The sequence below is a fragment of the Mytilinidion resinicola genome, assembly GCF_010093595.1.
Source record: "Mytilinidion resinicola strain CBS 304.34 unplaced genomic scaffold BDZ99scaffold_33, whole genome shotgun sequence".
NCBI lineage: Eukaryota > Fungi > Ascomycota > Dothideomycetes > Mytilinidiales > Mytilinidiaceae > Mytilinidion > Mytilinidion resinicola.
In genome coordinates, this window is record NW_022985469.1 from 92,376 (window position 1) to 111,158 (window position 18,783).

Consider the following 18,783-nt stretch of genomic DNA (forward strand, 5'->3'; position numbering starts at 1 on the left):
ACAGGAATTGCGAAGTGCGGGATAATGACCTAGGGATATATGCATGCATCTTGACGTGATTAGAATATGTGAGGGATTTAATTTAGGCAACGAGGGAATTCTGAAAGATGACGAAGGCTGCTATCTTTACCTCCCGGAAAACCGATATCCGTGCTAAGATTGATGATATTAGGATAGTGAAGGTGGATGTATATCTGAAATAACTTGCATGAGAAGGCGCTGGTGGTAATAGAGTATAAAGCTCTATCTATAGCCCTTGATTATAGGTCAGTAATGATGGGTATACAATAAGCTCTTAGATAGCAAGCTGGCCTATAATTTAGCTTGAAAGTAGTCCCTTCGCAAAGAATGATGCGCTTAAGGTAGCGTGCTGAAAATGTGTGTCTTTCGGTTTCGAGAAAATTGGGTGGCGGGAAAGCTTTGTAGGGTAGATATCTGCGCCCTGGCTGCAGGTGCCGTTTTAGCTTTCGCCGAAGTGGATGGCTACGTGGCGGACGTGCTAATGGGTAATTTGAGGGATTACTTGAATAGGGGATGTTGCATCAGTATTGAGAGGGATGAGGCCGGAGCAGCAAGATAAGGACGTTATAGAATGAGCGTAGGAGGTAGAGCAGGAAGAAAGGAGACGAGAATGCGGACTAGAGATGGTATTGCAAGAGCATAAGGATTTATATGAACTATCGTTTGCTAGCGAGCGTGGAAATGTTCGTGATCCAAAACACTGGGAAAGATTTAGAGCGAGTTTACCCTGAAATAAAATATCTCGTGAGAAAGAAAAGAGCAGGCTTTGGTATCTTAGCGCTGAAGTGGCGCTTTCAACGTCACCTCCAAATAGAACTAAAGGGTCGTCCTCGAACTTCCCCTTGTACATATACTGACAGTAATGACAGTTTCACCATCTTGATACCTCCAAAGCTATGGAAAAACTAGATACATATTATTCTAATAGGACTGTTCAACCTTCCTGCGTAGCTCGTTATTATACTTTTCCGTCCCGGGCGTTCCCGAAATGTTCAACTCCCGTCCCTTTTGCTCCCGGCTCGCGAAACTGGGATCCAATTTTTTCCTTTTGAACGTGTCTACGACCGAGTTTTTATCTAATTTAAAATCAACAGCTTTCCAAATGGGATTTGAAAATGGACTAACTCACCTATAGGGCCGTTGTAGCGTGGGCCCATTGGTATTTGTGGCAAGGATGATCCAGTTCGATTGCCTGAGGCACCCCCGATGGGCCCAATGTTTGCCTCGAAATGGACGTTGCGAGCAATGGCACTGATGATGTCTAGACCATATTCCCAATATCCTTGCTCTTTCGGTTCTGGAGCAGCTGAGGAAGATGAGGTGTTAGATTTGGAGGTGGAGTCAGGAGCACGCGCAGGAATAAGGCCGAGGAATTGGCCTGCTGCAGTGCGCTCAAGGGGAAGACCTGTTGCCAGATCCTGGACAATACGAGGGTCTCGCGGATTGATATGACCATAGTGACGATGGACCATATCTTTAGCATGCTCTGCGATGTTGTCGCGATCGTCCTCCCAATCGAGAAATACGCCCTTGTCTTGTCCGTCTTCGTACTCCCGTCCATGCTGATAGTGGCGAAGGGGCCTATGAACAGACCACAACTCTTTTACCTTTTCAAGCCGGTTCGCAAGCCTTGTATTGAGCCCCTGCTTCTGCTTCTCCTTGTGTGCCTCCCAAAAGGTTGTAACATCCGTGACCTGAGTCATGTATTCGTCGCCGCAAAATGCGCGAGCAAATCGCAGGAGCTTTTCATCCATTTCGTTGACTCGAGCATGAGTCATCGGGGTTACGAGGAGGACACCGATGATTCGGGCATGGGATCTAACGGCGTTGATTCCCCTGGCGACTTCATAGAACAACGTCCAGTTCAGGCCCATGGTCAAAACCGGGCGTATCCATTATGTAGTATTCTTTGCCTTTGATACTCGTCTTCTCGATCTGGAATTTCTTGGTAACTTGACGGATATTAACAATCAGACTTGAAGAGAAGGGAGGACGGGAAGGCTCCCATACCTGAGCTCGCAGCCTCCATCGAGTGACCATGTGCCCCAGTGAGATCTTCTAGCAATGATGACTTTCCAGCTCCAACCTCTCCCAAAATGATGACGACGTTTCCAAGTCCATCTTGCCCTCTGCCAAAGTTAGTACAGGTTCCCATCAGGGCATATAGTAACTCACTCTTTTTTCATCAGGCTGAGGCATTCCTGCGTCCGCTTAGTGACCGTGCTGGAACCAGCCTCTTGACTGTGCGACGTCGAACCCATAGCTTTCAAGGCTCTTTGAATCTAATGACGCGTGGAGATCCCGATGGATTAAGTCGCTGACACTAAGTAATACGGAAAAGGTGGGGTTAGCTATGGAGGATTGATCTTTGGGCTAGTAGATAAAGACCAGCGCGGATGCGAAGATGGGCGGTTCAGGTTAGGCCGACGCAATCAGGGCCAATGAGTTGCGGCACAGCCAGCCTTGCGAGTTCTACCTACGTGGCGTAGTCGATAGGACATCCTAAGCTCAGTTTCGGCGCGCGCTTTGAGTCAAGGGTTTTCGCAATGAATTGTAGTCGATTTGCTGCACGGTTTCTAGCATGTAGGCATAACCCATTAGGTGTCCATCGTCTAATGCGCTATTAGGTATAGCTTCGGGATTGTGGCGCATTTGTAGAAGTTCTCTACTTAAACCGCACCTGGGCAGCACACACAAATCTTGAACCAGGTCATAATCGCAAGCTTAACGATAAAATGGCCCTAGGAATGCTCCAAGCAGCTAGAGTTCCATCAGAACTCCTCCTCCAGCTCCCTCTTCCCCCTCTTCTTCTCGCTCTCACATGGGAAGAGGGAAATCAAGAAGGCAGAACCACACAAACCCCAAACTCCCTCAGCATCAACCCCACAACCACAAAGCCCGCCACCGCCGGCGCCCCGATCGGCAACAACAACAGCAACTCCAAGCCCAAGACCAACCCCTTCTTCATTTTGCCCCTCGCCCCACTCAGCTCGATCACATCGTTCCTCGTAGCCTCCGCCCTCACAAACCCCACAGCAATCCCCCAACTCACCCACAACATCGTCAACGCCCGCTGCGTCGCACTACTCGAGCCACCGCGGAAGCGGGAGATACCGCCGATGATGGCCAGAGGAACCATGCCGAGTAAGAACCCATACCAGCGCGCCCGCTCGACGAAGGAGCTGCTGTAGGGAAGGAGGGAGTTGTAGCCGTCGAGAGTCCAGTTGATGTCCCAGCCGCGCTGAGGGTCTTTCCAGTGGGGTAGGGGAAGGGTGTAGAGGGTTTGGTGGCGTTGGTGGTAGCGGAAGGGGTCGCAGGAGGGGATGAGGAGGAGGGGCTGCTCGGGGTTAGTGGTGTAGCCGGGCCACTCTTTGCGCTGTTGGAGGACTATTGCTGAGGCGTTGTGGGAGAGTTCGGTGGTCTGGGATGTGGCGGTGCTGGGTGGGAGATGTTAGCGTCGTTGTAGGGCTTGATACGAAAGCGCTCGGACTTACACTTTGGAATCATCAGCCCCTTGGACAGTGCTTCCATACAGCACGTTCAGCTCTGGAGAGTGCACTTCCAAAATCCTATTCGAAGCTTTGAACTCAAGCGGTCGCTTCATGAATTGCAACCTGGGCTTGACGTTGTGGGACTGAAAGTTGAAAGTCTCATCAACCTCCAGCTCCGCGACCGTTCCGGGAAAATACCCTTCCGCGCTGCCTTTGAGTCTCGACCGTGCCTCCAACATAGTTGGCGAGCCAACTAGATACACTGCATCAAAGTCCGGGCGCATGAGCGTGCCTAGCAAGTTGACGAAAGACATAGTAGCGTAGGGCGCGACTGTGAGACCGAAAGCAGCGTACCCATAACGTTGGACCTGGTCTCCTCGAGATTGCCAGAGTGTTACGATAGCGAAGATCGCTTGACCCACGGCGATTAGCCCCGTGATCCAATCGTGACTGCAGGAGATGATGTTATCCGCGTTATCGACATTTAGAGGTCGTATGGGCGTGTCTGGTGGGACTATCACTAGTTTGTATCCTTCTGGAAGGACGGGGGAAGCTCGTACTGTGCGAGAGTCGGCAGATTCAGGCCCTTCGTAGCGGCAGTAGGACCATGGAGCGGCGAAGACGCATACGTGTACCCGTTTCAAAACAGGGTCGTCAGTTTTCAACGGGAAATCCGAGAGTTGTATCGTTTCCTGGGCAGTATCAGAAGCCAAAAGTCCTTCGGTGTCTTCATGAGAGCTGTTGGGCTCATCGTCTTCGCGATGCGGTCGTATCGTTCCAGATTCCACTTTATTCCCTTCTAGAACGGGAGCTTGATCTTCCGGACTCAGCAGAATAGCATTTGACACTTTGGTATCTCGAATCGGCCTCCAAGAGCTGGATCGTACCACCATACATAACGCGCCAGACCTCGCTGCTTTCTGCAAATCGCCCTTTGCAAAAACCGCTTTTGTCCAAATTGCACGAAGACCCCTGTACAAGCCAAATGGTGGGAAGAGTAGCGATGCGAGCGCATTGATAATCCAGCTTGGTGTCTCTTCTCCTGGCATGTGCACCACAGTCAGTGCATGGGTGAGGTAGTTGCCCACGTAGAAAGTCGCTATATCGGTCCACCCAGGCGGGGTGCATAAGAGCTCGGGGTTTCCATGGTTGGTGGTACCGGGAGGAAGTAAGACCGTGAAGTTCTGTAGGGCGGGAGCGACTGCTGATATTACGAAGAGTGATAGGGAGAGAAATGTGATTTTAGGAGGAGATAGTTGGTTCATGACAGATTACGCAGTCGTAAAACAGCAACTATCAAGTACCTTACCACGCTTTCGTATCTGGAGCTGGAAGTCTTGCCTTCAGCTCTGGAGGTCCAAGCAGGAATGCGCGGCTTCTTAAGGGCATCTTTTCGCTTGCCGGGCCTAGAGCTTGCGGAAGACCCTGTTGTCTCCAGCTTAGGCTCGAACCGCAATCGCATAATCGGTACCTCATGATTGGGTCAGCCTGAAGTCCACCGTTACTGTACACTATCAACATTCTGGAGTTAGCTGAGTGTCGGTGGCAAATCGTAGCTCTGGGGCGCGGGGAGCTGAGGCTTAGGTCCAGTCTAGGCCAAAGACTTCTGCAAACTATGCTAGGCTGCATGAGAGGCGCTGGAGCTGAAGATGTTCCGAGGTCCCGTGACCGCTTGAAAATATTCGAGAATAGTAAGCGCGTTGATATGTAAAGCAAAGAGGTATTTTGAGCAGTGATAAAGGAAGCCATGAGGTGCATGAGGAACAGTCTTGATGAGAATGAGCATGGCGATGAAGAGTTCAGGGGAGAAGGACATCAGAGAACTGGCTTCACTAAAAAGCATTTTTGAGTCTGAACCTCATGCTATACATTAGAGACCTCATCAGTCCCCTTATTAAGTTCGTTTGCGCAGTCCAAACGCTTTCTCGATGCGAAGATGCGCTTGGTCGAGGATGGGTGGGATTCCTCGAGTCGGTGGGGTTGATGGCCTGGGCACAAAATGATGCCTTAGGCACTAATGCTTCTACTTTCAACCTCAACCCATCCCATCCACACACAGCCTCAGCCTCATGCACCTCTCCCAACGTCGCAATGCAGGGCATGCGGATCCGTTCCCATATATGTCTTCGTTTCCTTCCCACGAAGCTATACCACAAGCGCCGAAAACATCCTCTTCGTTGTCAACTTCCGAGTGCGATGACTACGACCACGATGACCACGACCACGATGACCACGATGACCACGAACGACCTCGAGAAAGCGACGAGCCTCCGAAACCCTCGAGCCGCCGCTGCAGTCCCTCAAATCCAATACCTCTACGAGCCCCGAGCGCCGAATGTTGCGATACAAATTCAAGCCTCTTGTACACGCGAACGAGATCCGTCTTCTTCGAGTTGCCAAATCGTCTGCGGATGAAACATGGGAATATAGCATCGAACACCACGTCTTGGATGAGGCACCGCCCTTCGAGACGGCCTCATACGTTTGGGGTGATGCTACTCGTGGACACGCTCTCGGTCTTGGATCGAGTAGGCTGAATGGAAGATTCAAACCGATGCTCATCAATAGCGATCTTGCTGAAGCTATCCCCTGGCTTTCCTGGCATTGCTGCACTGGCTACCTCTGGATTGACCAGATTTGCATCAACCAGACTAGCATCAACGAGAGGAACTACTAGGTGAAAATTATGGGGGGCATTTACAGGCACGGCAAGCGGGTTTTAGTGTGGCTTAAGGACATATCCGTGACGGCTACATCATCGAGCTGAATGATATCTGCAAAGCTTCGTTCGAGAAGGAGACAGTACACCTGCAGGAGAAGTTGATCGAGTCTTTCGAGCAACCAGATGCCGTGGAAGCTCACCGCGCTCTCGTCCAAATTTACGAAATCAGTGGTTCACTCGAGCTTGGGTTTTCCAAGAGGTGGTTCTGTCCAAATCAGCAGATTTTGTAGCGGGGAAGCATGCAATTAGTCTCGACTCGTTGCGCAGGATAGCAAAGACAGCGCTCTCCGAGCAAAGCCCTAGGTCGCTCCGCCATGCCCTGCAGCAGGACAGTAGCTGGAACACACTCCGAGAGATGTACGAAACCAGATGGCGACTGGCCCAAGGTAGTTGCGCCGGTTTCTGGTTTTCCGACTTTCTCCGCGTACTCTCAAACCTTGCTTCCAGGATTCAGGCATCTGATATGCGGGATCTCATATGCGCGTTCTCCGGATTCGAGGTGTTCTCTGATTTTAACTTGACCACGTTCGTCGAAGCGAATAACAATCACTGCGAACTATGTACTTCCATTTCGCTAAGTCCTGATTGACACCGCAGCCTTGATGATCCGCGAATCCGAAAACCTAGATATTCTAAGACATGCCTCCACGGCTCGGCCACTGGGCAGTAGCCATGTCAATGTCCCGTCGTGGGTCCCCATTTGGAACAATGTTCCAAAACAGCCGGCGTTGGATGAGTGGCTCTCAGTGTCTTCCCAGCGTTGGAGTGCCGATGACCCAAGTAGCCATCATGTGGGAGAATAGACCCCTCAAGCATGCTTGGCTTGACTCGGTGTCTAGGCTAAAGCTCTACGTTCGAGGCACATGCATCACAACAATCGCTGACATGTTTAGCCCCTATTTCAAGTATCTTTCATCTCAAAGACTTTGCCCAGCAGACGAGCTTTATCGATACATCAATCTTGACACGCATTTCAGAGCAATCAATACAAAATTAGGCGATGGAAATGTCACGCGCGAAGACTTATTCCGCGTGATCATGGCAAATCGAGCTTCAAGCAGAGAACTCGAGGATCTGAACTGCTTGAGAGAGGCGGACATGACAGAGCTTCTCGAGGCGTACGATCAACTCGAAAGCCGAAAAAATCACTCAAGAGCATCACCATACAACGAGCTTCTAGTCTCTTCGTTTCAGCATTTCGCCTATTTTGCCCGAGGACGCAAGCTTTTCCTCGCAGCAAACCAACAGCTCGGATTGGCGTCTGACACTATGCCGGGCGACCAGATCTTCATCTTGCGGGGCTGTCAAACGCCGGCGATCCTTCGCCATGTATTTGGAAAGGAATATCGATTTGTAGAGACGTGTTATCTATATGGTGCCATGCTTAGGGGAATGATGACATGGGATTAGGACGACGCGGACGACATTCTTCTAGTGTAAAGTCTCACTCAGAATAAACGGTTTAATGACAACAATGGAGTTGGACAAATCTTGACGGGCAGACATCACTTTCTTCTGGCCGGGAAGTTGCTGTACAATCAATGACGATATGGTTGGTGTGTGAACAAACGAGTCCCGCTCTTCTTCTGTCTTTGTGCTTAGCTAGAAGATGCAGGCACCAGGCGCTAACGCTAGCTAAGGACTTTGATGGTGCACAGAGAGGGACTAACCATAGCCTGGCGATGCCCATATGCAACCTTGCTTCTCCCAGATGGGTTCACAAGCCACCTCTGCCCACACCAACGGTCGATATCTCGAATGAAAGAAGTAGAAGGCCAATGCCCATAATGACCCAAGGACATGTGCATAACAGCTCTTTCACTGACGCTATTGCACAAACCAGTACGCATACTTGATCGTCTGACCCGTCGCCATGACCCAATCTGTAACATCTTGACCTGCTTGGTCGGTCTGGAAATCCGTGAAGCGGAACCACTTGTCACTGCCTCCGTAGCCGCGACCAGGCTTGTCGGGCGCCCAGTACCCTTTGACAAAATGCCCGATGCACTGGTTCCCAGGTTGAACCCAGGTCCCGAAAAACGTCTGTGGCGGCACGCCCAGAGTAGGAAGGTCAATTGCGGGTACGCCCGTAGGATACTGGTCGACGAATTCTAGCTTTTGGGTCGTACCGAACTCTCCCGCGATTCTTAGCACGTCGTTCCAGTACGCAGGGCCGTCTATATTCGGAACCGGTGGTATCCTGGCTTTGTCCAGTTCGTGGTAGAGGCTTGCCGTGGTCTTCGTACGGCCATGTTCATCCTTCTCGGTTATCAAAGAGGCGAGCGTCACCCATGTACAGTTGTCGCCTCTTCTTAACGTGTTTCTCCTCCAGAGGAATTGAGCACTCCTAGCAAAGGGTCGAAGCGTGAGCGTGGTGGTCCGATTTTTAGTAGCTGCAGAAGAGCATTTCAAGGAGCACCAGACATACTGATTTGATGGCACATAGATATCTTCATAGACATATCGTGTGCCATCCTCCCATATCACGTCGGGACCATGATAGTGCCAGTACATGTTGGCCTGAGCATTGTAAAACCACTCTCTACCCTCTAAACTGCAGTGATGGCAAGCAAATGCTCGAGAAGAGCTCATAGCTTGGCCGTGAGGATTACGTGTCTATTATGAAGTGTCATCAATCGCTCGAGTATGGTCAGCCTTTGGATAGCATCTAAGTAACGAGGTCGGTCGATGCAGAATGCACGCCGACTAGTCAAGGGGACTCTCTACTCTCTTAAGCAATCAATGTAAGTGATCAATTTATGCTCGGTAGCTTCGAACTTCCCTTAGGCTGTTAGGCACAAATTTGAATTTGTGCGCCACGTGGATGCATCTGATTGGGTTGATGGGGTATGTTGTGTTTGATGGCGCCCAAGCTGGTTGGCTGGTTTGATGCTGCAGCCTTTCGATCTTCAATTGGCTGAAGTAGAGTAGATTAAGGCCAACGCACTCCCCTCCGCTCCAATTTTATCACTGCTACTGAAAGGGCACAGAGAGGGACTAAGCATAGCCCGGCGATGCCCATATGTGACACACTTGTATTCAGACTAAGTTTTGCCGCAAGCAGTACCGTGGGCGGGAAAAGAGTGGCACACTCAAAAAGTAATCTGCCTGTGTGTACACCTGTCTACCACTGTTTGAAGTGCTTCAACAAATTTTCAGATAGTCCAAGATGAAGAGCTTCTATCTCATTCAGATTTTTAAAAATGCATTGAAGCACCCCAAGCAGTGGCAGGCAGGTGTACACACAAGACAGCTTGTTGGAGAATTAGAGTGCCACCTTTTCTATGCCCCCCGAAACTACGCTTTCTCGGTCGTCGCCGCTACTGTCAGCCTCCCACGTATCATCACCCATCCCTATTCCCTCTTCAGAACTTGATGAAAGTAAGGCTTCATCGGCGTCGTCGGTGTCATTGTCCACAGACTCTTCCTCATTGGACACATATTCTTCGCCTTCATTTGTTACCGCGAGCCTATGTTCTAGATGTACTATGTCTCTAGAACCATAGCATTTGAAGCACACCAGAAAACTAGAACATTCAATACAGATGTAATATAGCCCGACAATGCCCTAGCCCCATTTGTTAATATTGCGTAGCGTTATATCGTCGACTGCACTAGAGCTTACTATTAGGCAAATATCACAAAAACTGCTGTCGTCACATAGGCTCGCCTTTTTGGTCTCATAGACTAGCTGAGACGGAGGATCTAAGAGCTCAATAATGTTGGCAGGGAGTCCGTAGTACGTGGCCACATAGTATGGTGTCCATACTCTGTCTAGCACCTTACCGCGGTCAGGTATCGTGACATCCGCGCCACGAGCTTTCAACTCCTTAATTATGGCGCTGCGTTCAGATGATTCCGTGTCCCAGTGAAGACATTCTCGAAGTGCCCAGAATAGTGGCGTCCAGCCGTCGCAGTCCCCCTGTGTGGCTAATTCTGGCCGTTCTTCGATAATGTACTTGACCAGATCAAGCCGACCATTCCCAACCGCGAAGTGGAATGCGTTCCGATGCATTCTGTCTTCGAGGAAGAGCTCAATTCCCCTTTCTCGGCCTTCTTCTCGAAGAAGCTTGACAAAGTCCCGTGTCCGAAACAGGGCATTGTGAATTGGCCTTTGCCCGGTCTTGTCCTCGGAGTTGATATCCGCACCGCGCTTAAGGAGCGATTTTACAGTGTTCAAATCGGCCACTAGGCAGGCAGTATGGATGTTGCTTCCCCACCGGTCGCTGCTCTGACGACCAATAGCTTCAGTAGTCTCCAATAGGTAGGTGAGTACACCTGACCTTTCGTCATCCTTTCTAAAGCATGCTGTCTGGAATAGAGCGCCATCCATTTCATGGTCGACATAAGTATCATCATCCGTACCGACTAGAATCTTGATCACATCTAGAGAGCTCCGGGCGCATGCTAGATGTAGTGGCATAGCAAACGGTCATGGGGGTGCTTTGACGTCCGCGCCTTTCGAGATCAAGAGCTCGGTCGCCTGTGCATCTCGGTAGTGGATTACTCAAGAGAGAGGCGTGTTTTCATCCCGATTTACTGTGTTTACTGAGGCTCCGCGGTTTATGAGGAGTTCAAATATTGGGGCACCCGTCGCAGACGTGATACAGTTGAGCGCAGTTCGGCCAAGGCTATCGATTTCCTCAATCTGAATGTTGTACAGGAGCAAACTTCTCAGGACACCCTCCAGATTATGCTTCACGCATTCGTGAAGAAGATATCGATTTGCCTCCCTCGTCGTATGGTGATATGGGTTTGTGCCGGCGTCTAGAAGCATCATGGCTATTCCTGAGCAACCTCTACTGACTGCAATGGAGAGGCACGTCTCGTCATTGACCACCAAACCGAGGTCCGGCTTGTACTTCAGCAGCTCTTTTACTGAATCTTTTTTGTCGCTGGTGCAAGCGAAGAACAACACTGTCTGGCCGTTACCGGCCTGGGCATCGATTTGTGCTCCTGCCTGGAGCAGTAACCGCAGAACGTCTGCATGTCGTATGCGGCATGTATTGGTTCCCAGCAGTCCAGATCGTCTTCTAGAGGGTTTAGGTTCACCTTGGCCTTGAGTAGATGCCGCACAATCTCAACGTAACCTCTGAATGCAGCACGATACAATGGAGTTTGGGTTCCTCGGATAGTCTTCTGCTCTAGGTTTGCTCTTCCGTCAACAAGGACCATCACAATCTCCGGGGCTGTTGTTCTCAACGGTTACTGCAAGTTGTTTTGTCAGTGCCTCGATGTAGGTTTCCTTGGTGATGGTTTTCCGGCCTTCTTCGACAAGAAGCTTCACGAATGCTCTGTCTACTCGGTTCACAGCTTCTCCTAATTGTTTTGAAAATGATTCGTCTGCCAGTACCGCACCAGCTAGATTCCAATTTTCGGAGTCCGCTCCAGTCGTTTCCAAGCCGTGGACGTTGGATGCCATGATGAGGCAGTTGTCGAGCTAAGTTTCCCTGTGACCGGACTGTTATCGAGGCGTTGAGCAACGGCAGTGCCAAGAAAGGAGAACAAGTGGCAAGGCTGGTATTTGTACCGTCACGCAAACACCATGTGCAGACTGCTAAAGTTGAAGGGGGTCCTCACGCGGCTCAGTCAGCTCTATGCAGGTTCCAGCTTGATTCCAACCGCCAGAGATTGCAGGACACAGCACTATCTGCCCCAGCGTTGAACTGAGCTCAGTCGTGGCTGTCTTCCTCGGTGACTCCTCCTTCGCAGTATCACTGATCATCGTCCGATGAGTCACATCCGAGACCGACTTGAGATCCACCACTCCCAAATTATCAACATCGGACTTACGAAGCCTGTTGGTAGGTTCATTCTTCGCGTTGTATAGGACGTTGTCGTCGTTCTGGTCCTCTTTGAACGCTGCTCCGATTTTGCCAATTGTATCCGCTGTGACATTAATTATGACTGTAGCGTTGAAGGCGTCCATGCTCTGTCGTTCAGCAGTTTAGCGCCCTGCAATCTTGACACATCCCCCATTATCTCGGTCAGATTTTCGAAACTGTCCAGGACACTGCGTCGTCATTTCCAGAGTCGTGGAGCAACTCAATAGATCGTATGACTCTAGTGAAAGACACAACGTCGCGATCAATCTTCTCGCGTTTCAAGTCGCCACCAACTTGTACTCCAGCTGCACCACTGCTCTCAAGTTGGCCCTCCCGCCTTGCACAACCTGCTCGTGATGCCGGTTCAGCTCCACGAAGAAATTTCCGTTGGGGTACGTGTCCACCACTGGATCAGTTCTTTCCTTCCCCGCAGCGGCGAATTGGAATATCACGCGGACCTCTTTGATGTATGCAGCGACACCATTGGGGCCAAAGCGGAACTTGGCGACAATCAGGCTGTAAAGGTCGTCATCGTCAAGCGCGAACTCAACAAAGGGCAGGGACAGCCCCCAAGTATCGGCATTGGACGAGCATCAACTTTCAGTATGAGAGCTAAACGTGAGCCTCCACCCGCAATGGGGAGAGGCTTTCAGCGAAATTTGGCGAATGAAAGACGACATGTAGTAGATGCTCAATCCGTACCTACTAAGTTTATAGCCAGACCGAAGCGTTCTGGAGAGGCCCAGACGCAACCCTGCTCGTCTAGTTCCGACAAGAAGATCATTAGTGGAACCAAGAACATTGCCGACGAGATTGGCACAATATTGAAGCTCCATTGCCTTCATTCGACATTCCCCAAGCGGGAAAGAGCAAATGGGACATGAAAGCGGAGAGAATTTTGTGTGATGTCACAACTCGGCTTTGGAAATCCTATTTAGTGACAACAAGGAGACTGAGTATGCGCCAATCTGAGAAATGCGAGTTGGCTGACGGCTTCCCGTGTACTAGACGAACTCATTTGTTTTGAACTTCCTTCACTGCCGTTACGAGGAGAAGGAGCAGTGAAAGCACGGGTGGAGGGACGAGGGGAAAAGGAGATCAATAAAAGAGTCGTTAAACAGTCTTTCAAAGCATCATTGTTCGACCCTGTCCTTCTCTATGGAAGCTCCTAAAGATAACCGCTCTGAGAAAAGGAGAATAGCTGGTGGTCCTGGAAAGAGAGACATATGTAAGCTCTTTAACTGGCTGCACAGCAAGGGCGCGCGAAATCTCATCAAATTGACGGTCGAAGACGGAGCCACCGAAGCCGGGAAGGAGGGTGAGAATATCCCACGTTGCGACGAAGCCATTTCTGAGCCACTGGACCGGTGAAAACACTCAAGGAGCTCCATATACACAAAGCAGAGGTGGGTGCCGTTGTTTCTCACGCCTCGAGCCTTCAGCTAACCGTTAAGTTAGGAACCATTGGGCGCGCCTGAATATATCAGTACCATCATCGAAGAATTGCAAAATCGCTTGCACTGCGTTCGAGAGTCAGTCACTATAAAGTGGCCCATTTTCGAGGATCCCGACATCCAACAAGGAAGTGTTTCCAAGCCGAAGCCGCAGGGCACCACCAAAAGTGATCAAAGCAAAACGTTGGACGGTCATCAGTGGCTAGATATCATGGACGCTTTGTGAAACTCAGCGCCATCTTCAACCTGCATAAACAGAACAAGAATAAGGCTGAAGGAGGCAAAGGGGCACAGGACTGCGCGATGCTGCGGGCATAAGGCTCGGCCGAAACCCTACTCCGAAAGGTTAAAACACATGCCGGGATGGTGAAAGCTTTTGACAATATCGGCAGTACCACTAATCGGAGACTTGCAGTTGAAACCTTTTTCGATATTACACTGCGCTCAACTAATGATCCGAGTAATGATGAAAGTGGGAAAGGGTTGTGAACATTGCTCGCGGCTTGGTTCCCAACCACGGGGAGGGCAGCATGTAGAATTACAAGAGATGCAATCGCTCTTCATATATTCTATATGCTGAGACTAGCGCATTTATAGATCTAGGATGCCCCTTTCTCGTTATATCAAAGACTTACTAAGCTTAGGGCCGGGCTACACTAGCCATAGCGTGGCGATACCCACATGAACGTCGCCTTCGTGGATTGCTTCAAAGTCTTGCTGGAAGCCGATTATTGCCGGCATAATCGTGTCGCCTAATGTAGAACTAGGAATCTAACTAGCGAAGCGAATATCCCAACTGGGCGTAGTGCGCTTATGTGGACTCTTTCCGCGATTTATTTCATGCCGAGCAATGCCCCATCTTCATCACTCCCCAGCGCCATAGTAGCCACATTCTCCCACCAACGCTGCTTTCGTGAAGTGGCATCATCTTTTGTTTTCATTCTTCGGTTCCCGATTGAGAGTTTCGCTTCGCAATGATCGCCGCAAATCACCGCGAGAACCATGAGGCCCAAGCAAAGCGAGCTTGTCTCTCGTGTCGACGGCAGAGAAGATGGGTACGTGAAACTTCCGGCTTCCCTATGAGCTTGTAGCAGAATTACAAGTGGCATGTCTGATTCCAATAATCGCTAGTGCGATCGGACGCTGCCGAACTGCCTCGTTTGCACAAAAGCAGGCCGCCAGTGCGAGGGGTATGGTGGGGGCGCGATACGAACGTTTGTCAATTTGAATGCTTCAAATGTTTCAACAACGAACAAGAAGCGTCTTCTCTGCGAGGCTATCGCAGAGACAAAAGAGCTCGGCGCCCATGGAGACCGAATCCTCAACAACGAAACCTCCAATTTTGATTTGTCGGCGTCCTCTTCTCACGGCGTAGCTCAGGTCGGCCGAGAGGAGTTTGTGTCGTTACAAATCGGCTACCCGCAGCAAGTCGCTGCACTCTGGAGGACCTTCGTACTCGGCTACTGTCAGACAAACGACTATTGGCCTCCAGGGTGTTCACGACTTATGCTTCGGAACAAGGCTCTAGATCTCTCCATAATAGCACTCAGCGCCCAGCGTCTTGCGTTGAACCGGGGCAACGCAGCCCTTCACATCATGAGTCTTACCGCTTACAACAATAGCATTAGTCTGTACAGGGGCACGGTGCAGAAATCGTCTAACAGTGGTTTGGCTGCTATGCTAGCTGTGATTTCGACGGTGTACGCGCTGGTAGACTCCTGTCTGAATCCGCCTGTAGACATGGCGAATTTCAGTTGGGGCTCGTCAGGCCATTTTGACGGAGCTCTGGCCTTGATGCGACAAAGTGGACCTACCCAGTTTTCAAAAGATGGATTTCATTTAGTGTTCAAGAAGATTCGGGAAATGGGGGTAAGTTGCGATACGCCTCGGCTTGACTGTATGCTGATGAAGTGGCACAGTTTTTTCTTGCGTTGAGCAGACGTCAAAAAACATTCTTGTCCAAAGATGAATGGATGAGCAGTCCTTGGGCAGCGCAGCCTAAAACCTGGCGGGACAAGCTCTATGACCTAGCGCTACGCTTCAGCGAGCTCGTGGTCAACGACGGGGGAGTAAATGAATCCCCTGATTGCCTAGGCATTTCACAAGAGCGGATTGGCGAAGCATTGGGGATCGAGGCAGGCCTCGCCAGATGGCGGTCTTTATGGCTCAACGAGGCATACCCGCATCAGCAAATCAGCTGCGATTGCCAATCTCCAGCCGCATTTTCGTGCATTTGTTCTGTACTACTGCTTGAGTTTCCAAGCAACGACTTTGCGCTGCTGCAAATCGAATGCTGGTCACTGCAGCTTCTGATCAGTACTACACTAAGCAGGCTCTCAGGGCCGGAGCTTGACCTCACTAGTTCATGGATTAAGATGTTACCCACACGGTCATCTCAGATTGCCTCTTATATGGAAACGGCATCGGCACTTCCTGCTCTCCGATCTACCTCGCACATGACTTCTGGCGTAACCGAAGGATTTTGTCGCAATATCTTTCCGTATTGGATCCTCAAAAAGTACCAAGCAGACGCCATTAGAGCATCACCACCCAACTTGCAGCATCAGATTGCAACGAAGTAAGGATTTCAACCCGCCAAATAGTATCCGTTGGGCTCTACACAGTCCCACAAAAAGGCTTCGCAGCCGATTAAACGCGCTCTTTCCCTCAAAACGAGTCTGGCAAAGGACACGCCTCGATTCGGTCCGGCCAAGTATGGCCCTCCAACGAAAACCCCTCGAGGTATCTCTGCCCAACCGCACCCACGAAATTGTCATACGTAGTCTCCGGCTTCGACCTACAAAATCCACACAAAATCTCCTTGATCCCAGCAATCATCTTCAACCGCGGATACTCTTTCACGATGCCGTCATACTCAGCCCACGTCAACGACCCCTCCGGTGAGTGGTCCGGGCCCGCGAAATCAGCCACGATGCCCAGCCAACAGGCCACACATTCCGGCTCCTTGTGCGCGACAACGGTGTCGGAAGTGTGCAGCGCGATGGCATCCCAGACGAGTTGGAGGCGGCGCTCGTCCCAAGCTTCGTCGCCTTTAGTGTTCAAACCACGCAGGAAGTTCCTGGCCGCCTCGGCGCCGTCGACTTCGAAGCGCTTGTCTTTGGAGATCAGTTCGCCGGTCGAGTCCCAGCCGAGGTCGTGCAGGATTGCAGCGACGGCGTGGGCTTCGCGGTCGAGGTTCTTGAGGTGCGGCAGCTTCGAGGCAATGCAGTGGCCGAAAAGGAACGATCGCATGATGTGGTTGTAGGTCATGTCGTCCGAGTGGGCCCGGGCATAGGATATGGCCGCGGTGATGGCGGGCGTGTTGGGCACGGTGATGCCGCCGAGGACTTGGGTAGTGGAAGTCATGTTGAGAACGGTTTGGATCGACGGTCCAGTTGCTGAAGCCTGGTGATGATGAATGGTTGATTGTAGATGAGAAGACGAATCAAAGAAGCGTGGAGGAATGTCACTATTTATCTACATTAAACGCTTCTCCGCAGCACTGCTGACTGGTCCTTACCTCTACAGTATTTGATAAGCACATGTTGTGCCACTGGTGACAATGCATTATGCATAGGGTCTAAGCATTCCCTAGTCGCGCTAGCGAAGCGAATGTCCACCTTGGTCAATGTACCCTGTGATTTGATGCGGGAACTCTAAAAAAGTCCTTAATTGGACTCCAGCTCTACACATGCTCTCCTCTGAATGACGTCGGCGAGGTCATTTCCTCACGTCCGGGATGGGATCGACCACTAGCTATGGTATGGCGGGCCGCGGAAAGCAGGAAGTGGAGGTAGTTCCACTCCTCCGTAATGGTTTTGTTCTAGTCACCCGACTTAGCTGAATACTCTCGCTATTTAAATGTATCTGTCGGCGAGCCTGCTGCCTCCAGCCGGCCGAGAGTTTAGCCCTTTCCGCTACCATGTGCCTCCGGCCTTTTATGACCGCTTTTCTCAAAAAAGAATGGCCTTCCTCAACCACTTTATAGACCTTGATGATTGCTCGCATAACTTTAAGCTTTGCAGCAGTTAACGAATAAGGTTGAAGTCGTCTGGAGCCCATACAACTACGAATGACTCACAAAGAAAAGAGATAGTTCTTCATACGTATTACACCTTGATATTGGAGTCGCCCTAGAGATACAATCGAAGAACCACCCAGCTCGGGCTGGGGTTTTCGAACACTTTTCTTTGATCGCTTGATCTTAGCATAGGATTAGTGTTAAGAACTCCCGTTCGCGGAAAGTTACTCCAAGTCCTCTGACATGAACTAAAGTAATCTCTAAAAGGGGTGGTGGTTGGGTCACGGGCTAACACGTGGCATGAGAATCAAAGTGCCTAAGTAGCATGTTACAAGAGGTTCGGCCTTAGTACTAAGAATAAGTAAAGAGTAGTTGTATGTCCAGTTTGCCTGTTGTGATCTTAGCCGTTGTAAATTAACTGTGACAACAAGAGTGTGGAAATCTTGAGGTTCGGCTTATCTCAGGGACCTCAGACTCTCTACGAGGAATTGCCTTGCCCGTCCTGCGGTGGGTGAACGTATGCCCGTGCACGCTTATGAATTTTATGCTCGTACACGTGATGCGCACGGACGGGCAAGGAATTCCTCGTAGAGGGTCTGAGGGAAAATGGTCGCAGTTTGTAAGGACGGTTTTTTTGAAGCTTTCACGGTCGCATTCCACCATCACAACTTCTTTTACTCTAAGAACATAGGAGCTGCTTTCTTATACTCTTAAGAAGCAGCTCCTAGGTTCTTAGGGCGAAAGAAGTTGTGGTGGTAAAGTTCCATCTTAAAAGCAGATCGAAAAGTGAGCCCGACCAGTTTCAAAAATGAACTTTCTCTTCTCAACGCTGTACTTCGCCCCCTAATAGACTAGGTAGTAAGGCATGAATATGTGAATTGAGTACTCAAGTACCTTAGCATTCAATTGCATCAACAACTGTGATGATAACTGCTTGGTAACACCCTTTTTTCGTCCACTGAAGAAAATGAACCTGTTGAATTCCGACCTGCTTACACCAAACACGCGCCCATTTGAGCTCAGACGCTCCACAGAGGATTTTGGGTGTTGCAGGGGTGTTGCAAGGGGGGCATGGTAGGTGCTAAGTTATGCAACCACCACAAATTCTCTGCGGAGCGTCTGAGGTTCCTGAGATAAGGTTCGGCAGATATTCGAGCGATTGGTGCACGTGATGTGTTGGAAGCGTTCTGAACTGGATCTATACTATGGTAAAATAGATCTGGTACGGAAATGCCTGCATAAGCCTCCT

At 50.3% G+C, this 18,783-nt stretch overlaps 10 protein-coding genes across 10 annotated transcripts; 3 read left to right on the plus strand and 7 right to left on the minus strand.

Annotated features, from left to right (window-relative positions):
- Positions 1-1,093: 1,093 nt before the first annotated feature.
- On the minus strand, positions 1,094-1,895 carry BDZ99DRAFT_482977 (uncharacterized protein; the record flags this gene model as incomplete). Its single annotated transcript, XM_033722539.1, has 2 exons — positions 1,094-1,097; positions 1,147-1,895. The coding sequence occupies 2 exons, from the start codon at positions 1,893-1,895 to the stop codon at positions 1,094-1,096; spliced, it is 753 nt and encodes a 250-aa protein (XP_033569196.1).
- A 682-nt stretch (positions 1,896-2,577) lies between these two features.
- On the minus strand, positions 2,578-4,777 carry BDZ99DRAFT_454978 (uncharacterized protein; the record flags this gene model as incomplete). The annotated part of the gene is made up of 2 exons (XM_033718414.1): positions 2,578-3,458; positions 3,516-4,777. 2 exons carry the CDS (start codon positions 4,775-4,777, stop codon positions 2,858-2,860), a joined length of 1,863 nt encoding a protein of 620 aa, XP_033569197.1. The 3' UTR covers positions 2,578-2,857.
- A 2,096-nt stretch (positions 4,778-6,873) lies between these two features.
- Positions 6,874-7,644, plus strand: BDZ99DRAFT_527605 (uncharacterized protein; the record flags this gene model as incomplete). The annotated part of the gene is made up of 1 exon (XM_033726277.1): positions 6,874-7,644. The coding sequence occupies one exon, from the start codon at positions 6,874-6,876 to the stop codon at positions 7,642-7,644; it is 771 nt and encodes a 256-aa protein (XP_033569198.1).
- A 78-nt stretch (positions 7,645-7,722) lies between these two features.
- On the minus strand, positions 7,723-8,766 carry BDZ99DRAFT_469015 (uncharacterized protein). Its single transcript, XM_033721401.1, has 2 exons — positions 7,905-8,766; positions 7,723-7,820 (listed from the first exon to the last, which is right to left on the minus strand). The coding sequence occupies exon 1, from the start codon at positions 8,746-8,748 to the stop codon at positions 8,062-8,064; it is 687 nt and encodes a 228-aa protein (XP_033569199.1). The 5' UTR covers positions 8,749-8,766; the 3' UTR covers positions 7,723-7,820; positions 7,905-8,061.
- A 733-nt stretch (positions 8,767-9,499) lies between these two features.
- BDZ99DRAFT_576941 (ankyrin) lies at positions 9,500-10,657 on the minus strand (the record flags this gene model as incomplete). Its single annotated transcript, XM_033728627.1, has 2 exons — positions 9,500-9,802; positions 9,860-10,657. The coding sequence occupies 2 exons, from the start codon at positions 10,655-10,657 to the stop codon at positions 9,500-9,502; spliced, it is 1,101 nt and encodes a 366-aa protein (XP_033569200.1).
- Positions 10,658-10,741: 84 nt separating this feature from the next.
- BDZ99DRAFT_527608 (ankyrin) lies at positions 10,742-11,656 on the minus strand (the record flags this gene model as incomplete). The annotated part of the gene is made up of 2 exons (XM_033726278.1): positions 10,742-11,217; positions 11,413-11,656. The coding sequence occupies 2 exons, from the start codon at positions 11,654-11,656 to the stop codon at positions 10,742-10,744; spliced, it is 720 nt and encodes a 239-aa protein (XP_033569201.1).
- A 135-nt stretch (positions 11,657-11,791) lies between these two features.
- Positions 11,792-12,163, minus strand: BDZ99DRAFT_527609 (uncharacterized protein; the record flags this gene model as incomplete). Its single annotated transcript, XM_033726279.1, has 1 exon — positions 11,792-12,163. The coding sequence occupies one exon, from the start codon at positions 12,161-12,163 to the stop codon at positions 11,792-11,794; it is 372 nt and encodes a 123-aa protein (XP_033569202.1).
- A 252-nt stretch (positions 12,164-12,415) lies between these two features.
- On the plus strand, positions 12,416-12,943 carry BDZ99DRAFT_527610 (uncharacterized protein; the record flags this gene model as incomplete). The annotated part of the gene is made up of 1 exon (XM_033726280.1): positions 12,416-12,943. The coding sequence occupies one exon, from the start codon at positions 12,416-12,418 to the stop codon at positions 12,941-12,943; it is 528 nt and encodes a 175-aa protein (XP_033569203.1).
- Positions 12,944-14,913: 1,970 nt separating this feature from the next.
- On the plus strand, positions 14,914-16,413 carry BDZ99DRAFT_503997 (uncharacterized protein). Its single transcript, XM_033724004.1, has 2 exons — positions 14,914-15,382; positions 15,433-16,413. Exons 1-2 carry the CDS (start codon positions 15,020-15,022, stop codon positions 16,093-16,095), a joined length of 1,026 nt encoding a protein of 341 aa, XP_033569204.1. The 5' UTR covers positions 14,914-15,019; the 3' UTR covers positions 16,096-16,413.
- Positions 15,944-16,973, minus strand: BDZ99DRAFT_469018 (uncharacterized protein). Its single transcript, XM_033721402.1, has one exon. The coding sequence runs from the start codon at positions 16,877-16,879 to the stop codon at positions 16,181-16,183; it is 699 nt and encodes a 232-aa protein (XP_033569205.1). The 5' UTR covers positions 16,880-16,973; the 3' UTR covers positions 15,944-16,180.
- Between the last annotated feature and the right edge of the window lie 1,810 nt (positions 16,974-18,783).

Bases quoted from the DNA above. Each gene is read 5' to 3' on its own strand.
- BDZ99DRAFT_503997 (XM_033724004.1), top strand. From the start codon at position 15,020: ATGCTTCGGAACAAGGCTCTAGATCTCTCCATAATAGCACTCAGCGCC. The intron at 15,383-15,432 runs GTAAGTTGCGAT...GAAGTGGCACAG, and splicing joins AGAAGATTCGGGAAATGGGG to TTTTTTCTTGCGTTGAGCAG.
- BDZ99DRAFT_469015 (XM_033721401.1), bottom strand. From the start codon at position 8,748: ATGTACTGGCACTATCATGGTCCCGACGTGATATGGGAGGATGGCACA.
- BDZ99DRAFT_469018 (XM_033721402.1), bottom strand. From the start codon at position 16,879: ATGACTTCCACTACCCAAGTCCTCGGCGGCATCACCGTGCCCAACACG.